Source organism: Pholis gunnellus (genome assembly GCF_910591455.1).
Source record: "Pholis gunnellus genome assembly, chromosome: 10".
In the NCBI taxonomy this organism is placed as follows: Eukaryota; Metazoa; Chordata; class Actinopteri; order Perciformes; family Pholidae; genus Pholis; species Pholis gunnellus.
This window is the reverse complement of record NC_136537.1, coordinates 13,582,830-13,599,210: the sequence shown is the minus strand read 5'-3', so window position 1 is coordinate 13,599,210 and position 16,381 is coordinate 13,582,830. Positions and strand designations below refer to the sequence as shown.

The following is a 16,381-nucleotide window of genomic DNA, read 5'->3' as shown; positions in this document are numbered from 1 at the left end:
AATCCACAAATCCACAGAAGAGCCTATGCGCTCAGCATGTCCATCTGAGGGGTAATGTTCGTTTAGAGTGCGTTCTCCCTTTTTCTTTCTCTGAAATAACGACATAACGTGGGAGGATCTGCTTCAAATCCTGTCCAGAGCTACAACACGTTAACCAACAGCGGCCCATGGAGTTCAAAAAGGGATATTGCAAGACAAGCAAAATATCAGTTGAAATTGTTTCAAAATAGGCATTATATGCATTACTGGTAGACTAAATGTAAAATGAAGCACCGTCCATCAAAACATCACGTAAACCGAAATACAAAAAGATAAAACACACAAACAACTGAACAAACATTAGTACAACGATATGACACAAAATAAAAGAGCGAGAGAGAGAGCGAGAGAGAGAGGGAGAGGGAGAGAGTGCACGTGGATTACATTGTACTGCCTCTGTCCAAGGTGCTGAAATTCTGCTGTCAGCAATCAGACACACATCTCATTATGAAGCTTTGCAACAACCAAATAAGGGGAATTCTAACCTCTAAAGGAGAGTCTGGTTCATCCAGGATGCTCTTCTCACTCTGTATCCGCTGCATCGTTCCTGTAGAACTCGGGTCCATTATCAGCACGTTCTGACTACCGGCTCTGCCGAATTTACAGTCACTCTTTCTGGAGTCAGTCGTCCTGCACACCTCGTAGTTGTACACGTGTTGGAGAGTCCCTGTCCCCAAAGTGTCTGAGTAACGTGGTGGATAATACGGAATCACAGGGAGATTGGAGTGAAACAGGACGCGAGACTGTCTCCATCTGTAGATCTTCACTGATATAATAACCACTAAACACGTGATGAAGAGGAAGGAAACTACAGCCAAAGCCAACACTAAGTAGAAAGTCAGGTTGTCATTGTACTCCTTGTCTTGTGTAAAGTCAGTGAACTCAGACAGCACTTCAGGGAAGCTGTCCGCCACCGCCACGTTAACAATGACTGTAGCTGAACGAGAGGGCTGCCCGTTGTCCTCCACTATAACAGTCAGTCTTTGTTTCACAGCATCTTTATCAGTGACTTGGCGGATAGTTCTTATTTCTCCATTCTGTAAGCCCACTTCAAACAGCGCCCTGTCTGTGGCTTTCTGCAGTTTATAGGAGAGCCAGGCATTCTGTCCAGAGTCCACATCAACAGCCACCACTTTAGTGACCAGATAGCCCACATCTGCGGAACGAGGCACCATTTCAGCCACCAGAGAGCCACCAGTCTGGACTGGATACAGAACCTGAGGAGGGTTGTCGTTCTGGTCCTGGATCATTACTTTCACAGTCACATTGCTACTGAGGGGAGGGGAGCCTCCATCCTGCGCTTTGACGCGGAAGTGGAAATCTTTCATCTGTTCGTAGTCAAAAGAGCGCACTGCATGGATGACTCCACTATCAGCACTAACGGACACATATGAAGAGACTGGCACTCCGTTAACAGAGGAGTCCTCCAGTATGTAAGAAACACGGGCGTTTTGGTTCCAGTCCGCGTCTCTGGCTTTCACTGTGAATATAGAGAGACCTGGTGTGTTGCTTTCTACAATGTAGGCCTCATATGAGCTCCTCTCAAAAACAGGCGCGTTATCATTCACATCAGAGATCTGTAAGGTGAGATTGACGCTGCTGGAGAGGGAGGGCACTCCCTCATCAGAGCAGGTCACAGTGATATTATACTGAGAGGCTGTCTCTCTGTCTAATTCACTGCTTGTTCGTATGCTATAGAAACCATTCGATGTATTTTCAATGATAAAAGTCAAACTTTCACTCAAAAAACATTGAACTTCTCCGTTCGTTTCCGAGTCAGCATCATGCACATTCATAACAGCAACCACTGTTTGAAATGTTGAATCTTCCGGAAGAGATTGTGTTGTTGACATTAAATCTATTATAGGAATATTGTCATTCACATCAATAATGTCAAATAATATTTTGCATGAGCCAGTGAGCCCCCCTTGATCTCTTGCTTTAACATCTAACTGATAATGTTTTGATATTTCATAATCTATTTTGCCAATCAAACGTACCTCACCACTTGTCCCATCAATTTCAAATAAATCCAAAATTCCCTCAGTGTTACTGGAAATGGAGTACGTTACAACACCATTCGTGCCTTGATCTATATCTGTGGCTGTTACAGTCATTAATGAAGTTCCCTTCTGGGAGTTTTCCATTAAACTTGCTTTATAAGTTGACTTCGTAAACACCGGAGCATTGTCATTCACATCTAAGACAGTGACATGAATTTGCACTGTCCCTGACAGCTGAGGTTCACCTCCGTCGACGGCTGTTAGTGTTAAAGTCAGTTGCTCTTTTTTCTCGCGATCGAGAGGTTTTTCCAAGACCATCTCTACCTCCTTTTCTCCACCTGCATTGTCGATGAGTTTTAAAACGAAATTATCTGTTGGGTAAAGGGAATAGCTCTTGAGTCCGTTCATACCGACGTCATAATCTAATGCTCTCTCTAATACAAATGTGGACCCCCTGACAGCCAATTCGCTAATCTCAAAAAGCATATTATTCATTTTAAATATTGGGGCGTTGTCATTTATATCTGTTATTTCTACCGTAACGCGAAAGAACTCGATGGGGTTTTCCAAAATTATTTGAAAATGTAAAGCGCAAGGAGTCGCTTGCTTGCATAACGCCTCTCTGTCCATTCTCTCTTTGATGAGAAGGAGACCCTTTTCTTTATTCAACTCGATGTATTCTGCCCCGTTTCCAACATGCAAGCGAGCTTTTCCTGTTTTCAGACGTTTTAAATCTAAACCTAAATCTTGTGCAATGTTGCCAATCAACGAGCCTTTTGACATTTCCTCGGGAATAGAATAGCTGACCTGCCCAAGCACGGGACAGAAAAAAAGCATCGAGAAAAACAATAGTACTTGCCGTCTCATTGTTTCGTTCAACGATTATAAGATCACAGAGAATCAAGAAAAAAATCCGCAAATGAGACAGTCGTATTCCAATCACTGGATGATTAAGAATGAAGAACCATCAACACAAATGTCGATCAATATATTTCCAGTTTCTTTGCCCGTGTGCAGTGTTCTCGGTAACTCGCAATGTGCCTTGTGTCGGCCTTGCTTCTCACAAATATAAATGATCTGGGAGGTGCTGATGAAATCTGCAGTGAAACTACCACACACTGGCCAACAGCGTCCCTACGAGTACAGAACACGAAACTGCATAAGACTGGATATTAGGGAGTACTACACACCCACAAACACGCGCGCGCGCATGCGCACACAACACGCACAATGCAATATCATTCGAAGATCTGGAAATAGTTGCTTTGTGTGGCATGATTCTCCGTATTACCAAACTCGTTTTGAATAAATTATAAAAATAAGAATGATGAAACGCGAAAAAACTAGATAAACTTGTCTAAATAAGACAAATGTATGTCAACATTACTCCACTAGTTGCTGCTGACATGATATTTTCATGAAAGAAAGTGCACGATAACATTCAGTGCGAGACATGGAGAGTAAGGCAAGCATACACACACACAATGACGAGGAACTTCAAGAATGACGGACATAGTATACAAATAAAGGATAACTGAGCTGTTGCAGATACTCTGCAATGGCAAAATGTACGATAATTTGTCAAGCACTGCCCGTGGTGCTGAAGATCACGTATTACGGCATACTGAACCAAATGATCTAAATAGACTAATGATAGACAGTTTTCTTTGCTCCGAAAAATGTGTTATTGCTATTTGTGGAAGGCCTCACCTCTAGTGGAGAGTCTGGTTCATCCAGGATGCTCTTCTCACTCTGTATCCGCTGCATCGTTCCTGTAGAACTGGGGTCCATTATCAACACGTTCTGACTACCGGCTATGCCGAATTTACAGTCACTCTTTCTGGAGTCAGTCGTCCTGCACACCTCGTAGTTGTACACGTGTTGGAGAGTCCCTGTCCCCAAAGTGTCTGAGTAACGTGGTGGATAATACGGAATCACAGGGAGATTGGAGTGAAACAGGATTCGGGACTGTCTCCATCTGTAGATCTTCACTGATATAATAACCACTAAACACGTGATGAAGAGGAAGGAAACTACAGCCAAAGCCAACACTAAGTAGAAAGTCAGGTTGTCATTGTACTCCTTGTCTTGTGTAAAGTCAGTGAACTCAGACAGCACTTCAGGGAAGCTGTCCGCCACCGCCACGTTAACAATGACTGTAGCTGAACGAGAGGGCTGCCCGTTGTCCTCCACTATAACAGTCAGTCTTTGTTTCACAGCATCTTTATCAGTGACTTGGCGGATAGTTCTTATTTCTCCATTCTGTAAGCCCACTTCAAACAGCGCCCTGTCTGTGGCTTTCTGCAGTTTATAGGAGAGCCAGGCATTCTGTCCAGAGTCCACATCAACAGCCACCACTTTAGTGACCAGATAGCCCACATCTGCTGAACGAGGCACCATTTCAGCCACCAGAGAGCCACCAGTCTGGACTGGGTACAGAACCTGTGGAGGGTTGTCGTTCTGGTCCTGGATCAGTACTTTCACAGTCACATTGCTACTGAGTGGAGGGGAGCCTCCATCCTGCGCTTTGACACGGAAGTGGAAGTCTTTGATCTGCTCGTAGTCAAAAGAGCGCACTGCATGGATGACTCCACTATCAGCACTAACGGACACATATGAGGAGACTGGCACTCCGTTAACAGAGGAGTCCTCCAGTATGTAAGAAACACGGGCGTTCTGGTTCCAGTCAGCGTCTCTGGCTTTCACTGTGAATATAGAGAGACCTGGTGCGTTGTTTTCAACAATGAAGGCCTCATATGAGCTCCTCTCAAAGACAGGTGCGTTATCATTCACATCAGAGATCTGTAAGGTGAGAGTGACGCTGCTGGAGAGGGAGGGCACTCCCTCATCAGAGCAGGTCACCGTTATATTATACTCAGAGGCTGTCTCTCTATCTAAATCACTGTCTGTCACTAAACTATAGAAATTATTTGTTGATGTCTTTAAAGTGAATGGTACATTTTCACTGATAAAGCACTTAACGTCTCCGTTTTCTCCTGAGTCCTTGTCTTCGATGTTTATCATTGTAACAACTGTATTGAGTTTGGCATCCTCTGATATAACAGTTGACTTTGACATTATATCGATTGCCGGCTTGTTGTCATTCACGTCATGCACATCAACAATTAATTTTGAAGAATCTGTCAGTCCTCCCTCATCACTAGCAAGTACATTTATTTGATAGTTTCGTGAATCTTCAAAATCAATATTTCCAATTAAAGTAACATCCCCGTTTTCTTCATTTACCTCAAATACTTCCCTTATATCATCTAACGTATTAGTGATTGAATATGTTATTTTACCGTTAGAACCCTGATCTGCATCTGAGGCTGAAACAGTGGCAACAACTGTTCCTTTAGGTGAGTTCTCATGAACTGTAGCCTTGTATGTTGGCTGCGTAAAAACGGGGGCATTATCATTCACGTCTAAAACTGTAATAACAATCAGCATTGTTCCTGACATCTGCGGCTCTCCTCCATCTACAGCCGTTAACACAAGAGATATCTGCTCTTGTTTCTCTCGGTCTAAAGGCTTCTGCAGCACCATCTCAACGTTTGTATTGCCATCTGCGTTATTGCGCAATTTCAGAGCAAAATTATCAGTTGGTTTTAATTCGTAGCCTTTAAGATCATTTACTCCAACATCAAGATCCACAGCCCTTTCAAGCACAAATTTTGCGCCGATAACCGCTGACTCACTTATTTTGAATTTCATCTCATTTTTTTCAAAGGTTGGTTTATTATCATTAATATCTGTCATCTGGACTGTAATACTGTAGAATTCCATAGGATTCTCCAAAATAATCTGAAAATGCAAAGCGCACGGTGTCGTCCTTCTGCAAAGCGCCTCTCTGTCGATTCTCTCTTTGACGAGGAGGACCCCCCTTTCTCTGTTCAGCTCGATGTACTCATCACTGTCTCGAGTATAAATTCGCGCTTTACCAGATACTAGACGTTTGGTTTGTAAACCTAAATCCTGCACTATATTACCCACTAAAGATCCTTTGGCCATTTCCTCTGGAATAGTGTAGCTGACTTGCCCAAGCACCGCGCCAACGGAGAAGAGGCAGATCAACAGCAGTACGTGCCTCGTCATTGTTCTATCCAGACCGTTTCCGTTTGTTTTTAGCTCACAAAACCGACAATGTTTGCAATATCAAACGTTAACGTATCGCCTGTATAATCCACACAAGAGAAATAAAGTCCCAGATGTCGACGTCCTCTTTCAAATGTTCTACATGATTCAAGTGTCCGTTCTTTCTCTTCGTGCTCTGTCTTTCTTATGTCGATGTTGCATGGGAGGTGCTGCTGCAACCCTACTGTTAACCGTCAACACTCTGGCCAACAGCGGCCCTAAGAGTCCATACTATAAAACTGCAGAAATCCAACATAATATAATATATTCAAAAGACTGGCTGACAAGAAATAATTTCTGAAGCTGAATAGTGTATAAACATATCTGACTAGATGGATTTGAAACAAGAGGAAAAAAGCTGATAAAGTCATAGTCGCTGTCCGATGTTCTGACATGAATATATTCTGATAGATGACCGACATCACCAAACAAATCCCGCCAACAGACACAAATTCACCTGCCAAAATTTAAAATCCATACCATGACTTTTGCCCCAAAAACTATATTAATGACCAAAACGAAGTCAAGTATATCACATTGTTTGTCGACTGTATGTTCAAAATCAATGGCAGTAAGAACAAAAGTTGATTTATATGAGCAGGAAGTATTGAAACAATCAGATACGATTCCACATACTCTGCTAAGTCAGAAGGTAAAAAAGACAGATATGTATCAGCCTCTGTCTCTTTATTCAGATGAAGCCAAAGCCAATATATTAAAAATCACTATCGAAAAACTGATCATCAGCAGGGAGGTATACAAATATATTAAAGCACTGATCGAATACATTTTGGAGACTAAACATAATATGGTAGGCCTAGAGGACAGAGAGTTTAAAATAATATGATTTTCAAAAGATCTTATGTCCCTTTTCTACCTGGAAACTAGGAGCTTTAGAGTTGAAAAATGTCAGTGACAGTGGTTTGTAAAAAAAATATGTTAAAGCAGTCTAACCTCTAGAGGAGAGTCTGGTTCATCCAGGATGCTCTTCTCACTCTGTATCCGCTGCATCGTTCCTGTAGAACTGGGGTCCATTATCAGCACGTTCTGACTACCGGCTATGCCGAATTTACAGTCACTCTTTCTGGAGTCAGTCGTCCTGCACACCTCGTAGTTGTACACGTGTTGGAGAGTCCCTGTCCCCAGAGTGTCTGAGTAACGTGGTGGATAATACGGAATCACAGGGAGATTGGAGTGAAACATGACGCGAGACTGTCTCCATCTGTAGATCTTCACTGATATAATAACCACTAAACACGTGATGAAGAGGAAGGAAACTACAGCCAAAGCCAACACTAAGTAGAAAGTCAGGTTGTCGTTGTACTCCTTGTCTTGTGTAAAGTCTGTGAACTCAGACAGCACTTCAGGAAAGCTGTCCGCCACCGCCACGTTAACAATGACTGTAGCTGAACGAGAGGGCTGCCCGTTGTCCTCCACTATAACAGTCAGTCTTTGTTTCACAGCATCTTTATCAGTGACTTGGCGGATAGTTCTTATTTCTCCATTCTGTAAGCCCACTTCAAACAGTGCCCTGTCTGTGGCTTTCTGCAGTTTATAGGAGAGCCAGGCATTCTGTCCAGAGTCCACATCAACAGCCACCACTTTAGTGACCAGATAGCCCACATCTGCTGAACGAGGCACCATTTCAGCCACCAGAGAGCCTCCAGTCTGGACTGGGTACAGAACCTGAGGAGGGTTGTCGTTCTGGTCCTGGATCAGTACTTTCACAGTCACATTGCTACTGAGTGGAGGGGAGCCTCCATCCTGCGCTTTGACGCGGAAGTGGAAATCTTTGATCTGCTCGTAGTCAAAAGAGCGCACTGCATGGATGACTCCACTATCAGCACTAACGGACACATATGAGGAGACTGGCACTCCGTTAACAGAGGAGTCCTCCAAAATGTAAGAAACACGGGAGTTCTGGTTCCAGTCAGCGTCTCTGGCTTTCACTGTGAATATAGAGAGACCTGGTGTGTTGTTTTCAACAATGTAGGCCTCATATGTGCTCCTCTCAAAGACAGGCGCGTTATCATTCACATCAGAGATCTGTAAGGTGAGAGTGACGCTGCTGGAGAGGGAGGGCACTCCCTCATCAGAGCAGGTCACCGTGATATTACACTCAGATAATCTCTCCCTGTCTAATTCACTGTCGGTTACCAAACTATAGAAATTAGTGGTTGATGTTTTTAAAATGAATGGTACATTTTCACTAATAAAACACTGCACTTTCCCATTTTCTCCAGTGTCCTTGTCCTCAATATTTATCATCGTAACCACAGTATTGAGTTGGGCATCCTCTGCTATAACATTTGACTTTGACATTATGTTAATTTCAGGCCTGTTGTCATTTACATCCTGCACATCTACGATTAATTTACACGAATCTGTGAGTCCTCCGTCGTCACTAGCACGTACATTTATTTGAAAATTTCGCGACTCCTCATAATCAACATTTCCAATTAGAGTAACTTCACCGTTTTCCCTGTTTATCTTAAACACTTTTCTGACATCATCTAATGTATTAGTGATTGAATATGTTATTTTACCGTTTGAACCCTGATCTGCATCTGAGGCTGAAACAGTGGCAACAACTGTTCCTTTAGGTGAGTTCTCATGAACTGTAGCTTTGTATGTTGGCTGCGTAAAAACGGGGGCATTATCATTAGCGTCTAAAACTGTAATAACAATCAGCATTGTTCCTGACATCTGCGGCTCTCCTCCATCTACAGCCGTTAACACAAGAGATATCTGCTCTTGTTTCTCTCGGTCTAAAGGCTTCTGTAGTACCATCTCAACGTTTTTATTCCCATCTGCGTTAGTTTGCAGTTTTAGAGCAAAATTATCAGTTGGTTTTAATTCGTACCTTTGAAGATCATTTATTCCAACATCCATATCGACAGCCCTTTCCAGCACAAATTGTGCCCCGATAACAGCTGACTCACTTATTTTAAATTTAATTTGTCCTTCTTCAAAGGTTGGTGCGTTATCATTTATATCCGTGATCTGCACTGTAACGCTGTAAAATTCCATTGGATTCTCCAAAATAATCTGAAAATGTAAAGCACAAGGCGTCGTCTGTCTGCAAAGCGCCTCTCTGTCGATTCTCTCTTTGACGAGGAGGACTCCCCTTTCTCTGTTCAGCTCGATGTACCCGTCGCTGTCTCGAGTATAAATTCGAGCTTTACCAGAAGTCAAACGTTTGTTTTCTAAACCTAAATCTTGTGCTATATTACCGATGAAAGAGCCTTTCGTCATTTCCTCCGGTATTGTGTAGCTGACTTGCCCAATCACTGAGCCCAGCGATAGGAGAGAGATGAACAACAGCGCTTGTCCTTTCATTGTTCTATCGGTGTATTTTCTCCGCAAGTCTCGACAGTCCGGTTAAAAATCCAATGAATTAAAATCAATCAGTGTCAAAACATCGATTTCGCAGCTGTACAATCCGCACAATGAAAAGAACAGTCTCAGAGGTCGTCGTGTCGTTATCATATATCCCAAAAGTCCGTTCTTTCCCTTCGTGTATCTCTTCATTATGGTGATGTTACATGGGAGGTGCTGCTACAGCATTACTCTCAGTCGTGCACACTCTGGTCAACAGCGGCCCTTAGAGTTCATAACACAAAACTACAGAGAACAAACGTGAAGTAGTCGGTCCAGTAGACATACTAGAACATGTAACTTGAAATACGGTAATAATAGCATAAAAAACACGGTGAGATGCCACTACAACTGTTTAAGGAGAGTGTTTCTCACTTTACTGTGGATTCTGAGCAATACAATTGTGTCCGTAAGAGATACGAACCACATCTTAACAAAAGTATAAGACGAAAACAAACAACTCATTAGAAACGAAGGGGAAAGGAACTACCAAAATATTAAAAAATAAATAAATAAAAAAACACTTCTGGATGGGAAATGGAGGGGGCAGAGATAAGATGTCGCTGTCTGAGGTCCTGAAAAAATGAAAGTGTAAACATGGCTGACATTACTGACCATCATACGTCCTTTGATGCAGATACAAATATTGCATGTACCAATTTAAACATATGATGTATTATATTGGTAAAAAAAAAAAAGAATCATTATGAGACCATGTGTTTGATATGCATCTAGTAAACATGTACTGTATGCTCAATCTAAAATAAAATATAATGAAACTATACTGGAATAGCCTTTTGGACATTCAATCAAATACCTTCACAAAAACTTACCCCAAAGCCAGACAAGTGACTCAAAAACATTGCTGATTAAAAAAATACCAACAAAATATATTTACTATAGAAATTCTGTACAATTGAACGATAAAGTGGAATAGGTAGACGCATTGATAAAAATGTTAAGTGTTACAAATTGCCATTCTCCATTATTTGTGGCTGGAAGCCATAAAAGGTTTGCTATTAAAAACAAGGTGAACGCAGTCTAACCTTTAAAGGGGGATATCAGTTTGCTTTAACACATAAAGCAACTAAGTCAAAGTCACATGCCTGAGGATAATTATAAAGCCTATAGTGGAGAATTTAGGTGACATGGTGCTGTCCATGGTCCTGGAAATACCGAAATAGTGTAGAAAACTTGACTATTACTGCAATTAAACACTGAAAAACAAATGACGGTACAGAGACGAAGCTAAATTCATAAAAACTCACCTCTAGAGGAGAGTCTGGTTCATCCAGGATGCTCTTCTCACTCTGTATCCGCTGTATCGTCCCTGTATAACTGGGGTCCATTATCAGCACGTTCTGACTACCAACTGTGCCAAACTTACAGTCACTCTTTCTGGAGTCAGTCGTCCTGCACACCTCGTAGTTGTACACGTGTTGGAGAGTCCCAGTCCCCAAAGTGTCTGAGTAACGTGGTGGATAATACGGAATCACAGGGAGATTGGAGTGAAACATGATGCGAGACTGTCTCCATCTGTAGATCTTCACTGATATAATAACCACTAAACACGTGATGAAGAGGAAGGAAACTACAGCCAAAGCCAACACCAAGTAGAAAGTCAGGTTGTCGTTGTACTCCTTGTCTTGTGTAAAGTCTGTGAACTCAGACAGCACTTCAGGAAAGCTGTCCGCCACCGCCACGTTAACAATGACTGTAGCTGAACGAGAGGGCTGCCCGTTGTCCTCCACTATAACAGTCAGTCTTTGTTTCACAGCATCTTTATCAGTGACTTGGCGGATAGTTCTTATTTCTCCATTCTGTAAGCCCACTTCAAACAGCGCCCTGTCTGTGGCTTTCTGCAGTTTATAGGAGAGCCAGGCATTCTGTCCAGAGTCCACATCAACAGCCACCACTTTAGTGACCAGATAGCCCACATCTGCTGAACGAGGCACCATTTCAGCCACCAGCGAGCCACCAGTCTGGACTGGGTACAGAACCTGAGGAGGGTTGTCATTCTGGTCCTGGATCAGTACTTTCACAGTCACATTGCTACTGAGTGGAGGAGAGCCTCCATCCTGCGCTTTGACGCGGAAGTGGAAATCTTTCATCTGTTCGTAGTCAAAAGAGCGCACTGCATGGATGACTCCACTATCAGCACTAACGGACACATATGAGGAGACTGGCACTCCGTTAACAGAGGAGTCCTCCAGTATGTAAGAAACACGGGCGTTCCGGTTCCAGTCAGTGTCTCTGGCTTTCACTGTGAATATAGAGAGACCTGGTGTGTTGTTTTCAACAATGAAGGCCTCATATGAGCTCCTCTCAAAGACAGGCGCGTTATCATTCACATCAGAGATCTGTAAGGTGAGAGTGACGCTGCTGGAGAGGGAGGGCACTCCCTCATCAGAGCAAGTCACAGTGATATTATATTCAGAGGCTGTCTCTCTGTCTAATTCACTGTCAGTCACTAAACTATAGAAATTATTTGTTGATGTTTTTAAATTGAATGGTACGTTCTCGCAGATGAAACATTTAACGTTTCCGTTTTCTTCTGAATCTAGATCCTCAATATTTATCATTGTAACGACTGTATTGAGTTTGGCATCCTCTGATATAACATTTGATTTCGACATTATGTTAATTTCAGGCTTGTTGTCATTCATGTCTTGCACATCAACAATTAACTTACATGAATCTGTGAGTCCTCCATCATCACTAGCAAGTACATTTATTTGAAAGTGTCTTGACTTTTCGAAGTCAATATCGCCAATTAATGAAACCTCACCGTTTTCATAATTCACCTCAAATGCCTTCCTGACATTGTCTAACGTATTTGTGATTGAATATGTTATTTTACCGTTTGAACCCTGATCTGCATCTGAGGCTGAAACAGTGGCAACAACTGTTCCTTTAGGTGAGTTCTCATGAACTGTAGCCTTGTATGTTGGCTGCGTAAAAACGGGGGCATTATCATTAGCGTCTAAAACTGTAATAACAATCAGCATTGTTCCTGACATCTGCGGCTCTCCACCATCTACAGCCGTTAACACAAGAGATATCTGCTCTTGTTTCTCTCGGTCTAAAGGCTTCTGTAGCACCATCTCAACATTTGTATAAACATTTGCGTTATGGTGGAGTTTTAAAGCAAAATGATCTGTTGGTTTTAATTCATAGTGTTTAAGATCATTAATTCCTTCATCAAGATCCACAGCCCTCTCGAGAACAAATTTTGCTCCGGGGATCGCCGACTCGCTAATTTTGAATTTCATCTCACTTTTTTCAAAGGTTGGCGCATTATCATTAATATCTGTAATCTGGACTGTAACGCTGTAAAATTCCATCGGATTCTCCAAAATAATCTGAAGATTTAACGCGCAAAGCGCCGTCTCTGTACACAACACCTCTCTGTCGATTCTCTCTTTCACGAGGAGGACTCCCCTTTCTCTGTTCAGCTCGACGTACTCGTCGCTGTTCCTCGTATATATCCTAGCTTTGCCGGACACCAAACGATTTATTTCTAAACCCAAATCTTGCGCAATATTTCCCACTAGAGAGCCTTTCGACATTTCCTCCGGAATAGAGTAGCTGACCTGGCCGAACACAGAGTAGAGGGAAAGGAGAGAGATAAACAGCAGCACTTGCCGATTCATTGTTCTTTCCGATTTTCCCCAGTGAGGCTCCACAGTCTGATTTTATTCGAAACAAAAACAGATTCCTCCTCAAATTCCAATGTCAAAACTCAAATGAACAGCTGCATAATCCACTCATCGGATGCAAATGTATTGTATACCGAAATGTATCCTCTTTGTTAATAAAAAATGTTCAACAACCAGAAATGTCCGCTCTTTGCTCTTCGTGGTCTCTCTGTACTGTCTCGATGTTACATGGGAGGTGCTGCTATAACCCTGCCCTCATTCAACAACACTCTGGTCAACAGCGGCCCTAAGAGTCCATACTATAAAACTGCAGAAAACTGACTAAAATTCAACTCAGCAGTACTCAGTGTGAACAATCTTGGAATGTAGTTACAAACAATCTAAGTAATATCTCGAACTTTACGAACGACTACAGGAAGACATTGTTGAATAAAACAAACATCAGGTGTACAGTTTAGGTTATCATAATTACACATTTCAACATAGATAAACAATTTCACGGTATTAAAAAAGTCTGACCTCTAAAGGAGAGTCTGGTTCATCCAGGATGCTCTTCTCACTCTGTATCCGCTGCATCGTTCCTGTAGAACTGGGGTCCATTATCAGCACGTTCTGACTACCGGCTCCGCCGAACTTACAGTCACTCTTTCTGGAGTCAGTCGTCCTGCACACCTCGTAGTTGTACACGTGTTGGAGAGTCCCTGTCCCCAAAGTGTCTGAGTAACGTGGTGGATAATACGGAATCACAGGGAGATTGGAGTGATACATGACGCGAGACTGTCTCCATCTGTAGATCTTCACTGATATAATAACCACTAAACACGTGATGAAGAGGAAGGAAACTACAGCCAAAGCCAACACTAAGTAGAAAGTCAGGTTGTCATTGTACTCCTTGTCTTGTGTAAAGTCAGTGAACTCAGACAGCACTTCAGGGAAGCTGTCCGCCACCGCCACGTTAACAATGACTGTAGCTGAACGAGAGGGCTGCCCGTTGTCCTCCACTATAACAGTCAGTCTTTGTTTCACAGCATCTTTATCAGTGACTTGGCGGATAGTTCTTATTTCTCCATTCTGTAAGCCCACTTCAAACAGCGCCCTGTCTGTGGCTTTCTGCAGTTTATAGGAGAGCCAAGCATTCTGTCCAGAGTCCACATCAACAGCCACCACTTTAGTGACCAGATAGCCCATATCTGCTGAACGAGGCACCATTTCAGCCACCAGAGAGCCTCCAGTCTGGACTGGGTACAGAACCTGAGGAGGGTTGTCGTTCTGGTCCTGGATCAGTACTTTCACAGTCACGTTGCTACTGAGTGGAGGGGAGCCTCCATCCTGCGCTTTGACGCGGAAGTGGAAATCTTTGATCTGCTCGTAGTCAAAAGAGCGCACTGCATGGATGACTCCACTATCAGCACTAACGGACACATATGAGGAGACTGGCACTCCGTTAACAGAGGAGTCATCCAGTATGTAAGAAACACGGGCGTTCTGGTTCCAGTCAGCGTCTCTGGCTTTCACTGTGAATATAGAGAGACCTGGTGTGTTGTTTTCTACAATGAAGGCCTCATATGAGCTCCTCTCAAAGACAGGCGCGTTATCATTCACATCAGAGATCTGTAAGGTGAGAGTGACGCTGCTGGAGAGGGAGGGCACTCCCTCATCAGAGCAGGTCACAGTGATATTATACTGAGAGGCTGTCTCTCTGTCTAAATCACTGTCTGTTATAACCGTAAAGAAATTATTTGTTGTTGATTTAATGGCAAAGGGAATATTTTCGTTTAAAATACACATTACTTTCCCGTTATCATTCGAGTCCGCATCTTGTATATTAAGCATTGTTACAACCGTTCCCGGTTTCATGTTCTCAGATACTGTGTTTGAGTTAGACATGATGTTAATGGTCGGAGGGTTATCATTTGTATCTGTCACGTCCACAATCACCTTACATGCGTCTGATAATCCTCCCTGATCGGACACTTTAACATCTAGCTCATAAAGTCTCCTTTTTTCATAATCTACATTTCCAGTTAGAGTCAATAACCCATTGTTGGCATCAATTTCAAAGAGACCCGCTGCTCCAGATTTTGAAATCATGTATGTTACTATTCCGTTATTGCCTTTATCTATGTCTGTAGCCCTTACAGTGGTTATTACAGTGCCAACAGGAGCATTCTCTGTAACGCCTGCTTTGTATTCCGGTTTAGAACAAACAGGCGGGTTGTCATTGACATCTAACACAGTTATGATAATATGCATCGTCCCAGAAAGCTGTGGTTCACCACCATCCAGAGCGGTTAGTGTTAATGATATATGCTCATGTTGTTCTCGGTCTAATGGTTTCTGTAAAACCATCTCGACATGTTTAGTCCCATCACCTCGGCTGATGGTTTTCAAAACGAAATTATCGCTTGGTTTCAGGGCGTAGCTGTCCAGACCGTTTACACCAACATCATCGTCTATTGCTTTCTCTAAGACAAATCGAGCTCCAGAGGGGGTTAATTCGCTAATTTCATATTTCATCTCACTTTTTTCAAACGTCGGAGGGTTGTCATTTATATCGGTAATTTCGACAGTAACCGTGTAAAACTCCATTGGATTTTCCAGGATCATTTGAAAATGGAGTGCGCATGGCATTGTTTGACCGCATAGCGCTTCTCTGTCAATTCTGCCTTTAATAAGGAGGACTCCTCTTTCTCTCTTCAGCTCAATATATTCCTCAGTGTTACCAGTATAAATACGAGCTTTACCGGACTTCAGTCTTTCCACACCTAAACCCAAATCCTGGGCTATATTGCCTATTAAAGCCCCCTTTGCCATTTCCTCGGGAATGGAGTAGCTGACTTGCCCGTGCACAACACTGAGAGACAGCAGCGAGATAAACAACAGCACTTGCCATTCCATCGTTCCGGTCGACACTTCAGTGAAGAAAATTAGAAAATCCTCAGTTGCTTCGCCCCAGGTTCACGGTTTTGACAAAAGGATACAGGTATATGGTCCCAAAGAAAGCATTTATCCTAAATTGTGGAACAAAGAAATCGCATTGTTCCGTCCAGCCGTGGCAGTCCCGACTGTTAACTCTGCCTCTATGTAATATGTTGAGGTATAGGGGAGGTACTGCAACTAATTCTTCATGAGCAACTCGATGGCCAAGAGCGTCCCTCTCTGTTCAAC

At 42.8% G+C, this 16,381-nt stretch overlaps 3 protein-coding genes and 1 pseudogene across 4 annotated transcripts; all 4 read right to left on the bottom strand.

The window, feature by feature from the left end:
* Positions 1–461: 461 nt before the first annotated feature.
* Positions 462–5,066, bottom strand: LOC306702620 (protocadherin gamma-A1-like; the record flags this gene model as incomplete). The annotated part of the gene is made up of 2 exons (XM_079168260.1): positions 462–1,537; positions 4,766–5,066. 2 exons carry the CDS (start codon positions 5,064–5,066, stop codon positions 462–464), a joined length of 1,377 nt encoding a protein of 458 aa, XP_079024386.1.
* A 2,049-nt stretch (positions 5,067–7,115) lies between these two features.
* Positions 7,116–9,533, bottom strand: LOC306701800 (protocadherin gamma-A2-like; the record flags this gene model as incomplete). The annotated part of the gene is made up of 1 exon (XM_079167212.1): positions 7,116–9,533. Exon 1 carries the CDS (start codon positions 9,513–9,515, stop codon positions 7,116–7,118), a length of 2,400 nt encoding a protein of 799 aa, XP_079023338.1. The 5' UTR covers positions 9,516–9,533.
* Positions 9,534–9,717: 184 nt separating this feature from the next.
* On the bottom strand, positions 9,718–16,111 carry LOC306701788 (protocadherin beta-16-like; annotated as a pseudogene). The gene is made up of 2 exons: positions 13,733–16,111; positions 9,718–9,800 (listed from the first exon to the last, which is right to left on the bottom strand). The product of its transcript is annotated as a protocadherin beta-16-like (transcript).
* Positions 10,694–13,210, bottom strand: LOC306702520 (protocadherin gamma-A10-like; the record flags this gene model as incomplete). The annotated part of the gene is made up of 2 exons (XM_079168157.1): positions 10,823–13,210; positions 10,694–10,720 (listed from the first exon to the last, which is right to left on the bottom strand). The coding sequence occupies exons 1-2, from the start codon at positions 13,205–13,207 to the stop codon at positions 10,694–10,696; spliced, it is 2,412 nt and encodes an 803-aa protein (XP_079024283.1). The 5' UTR covers positions 13,208–13,210.
* Positions 16,112–16,381: the final 270 nt, after the last annotated feature.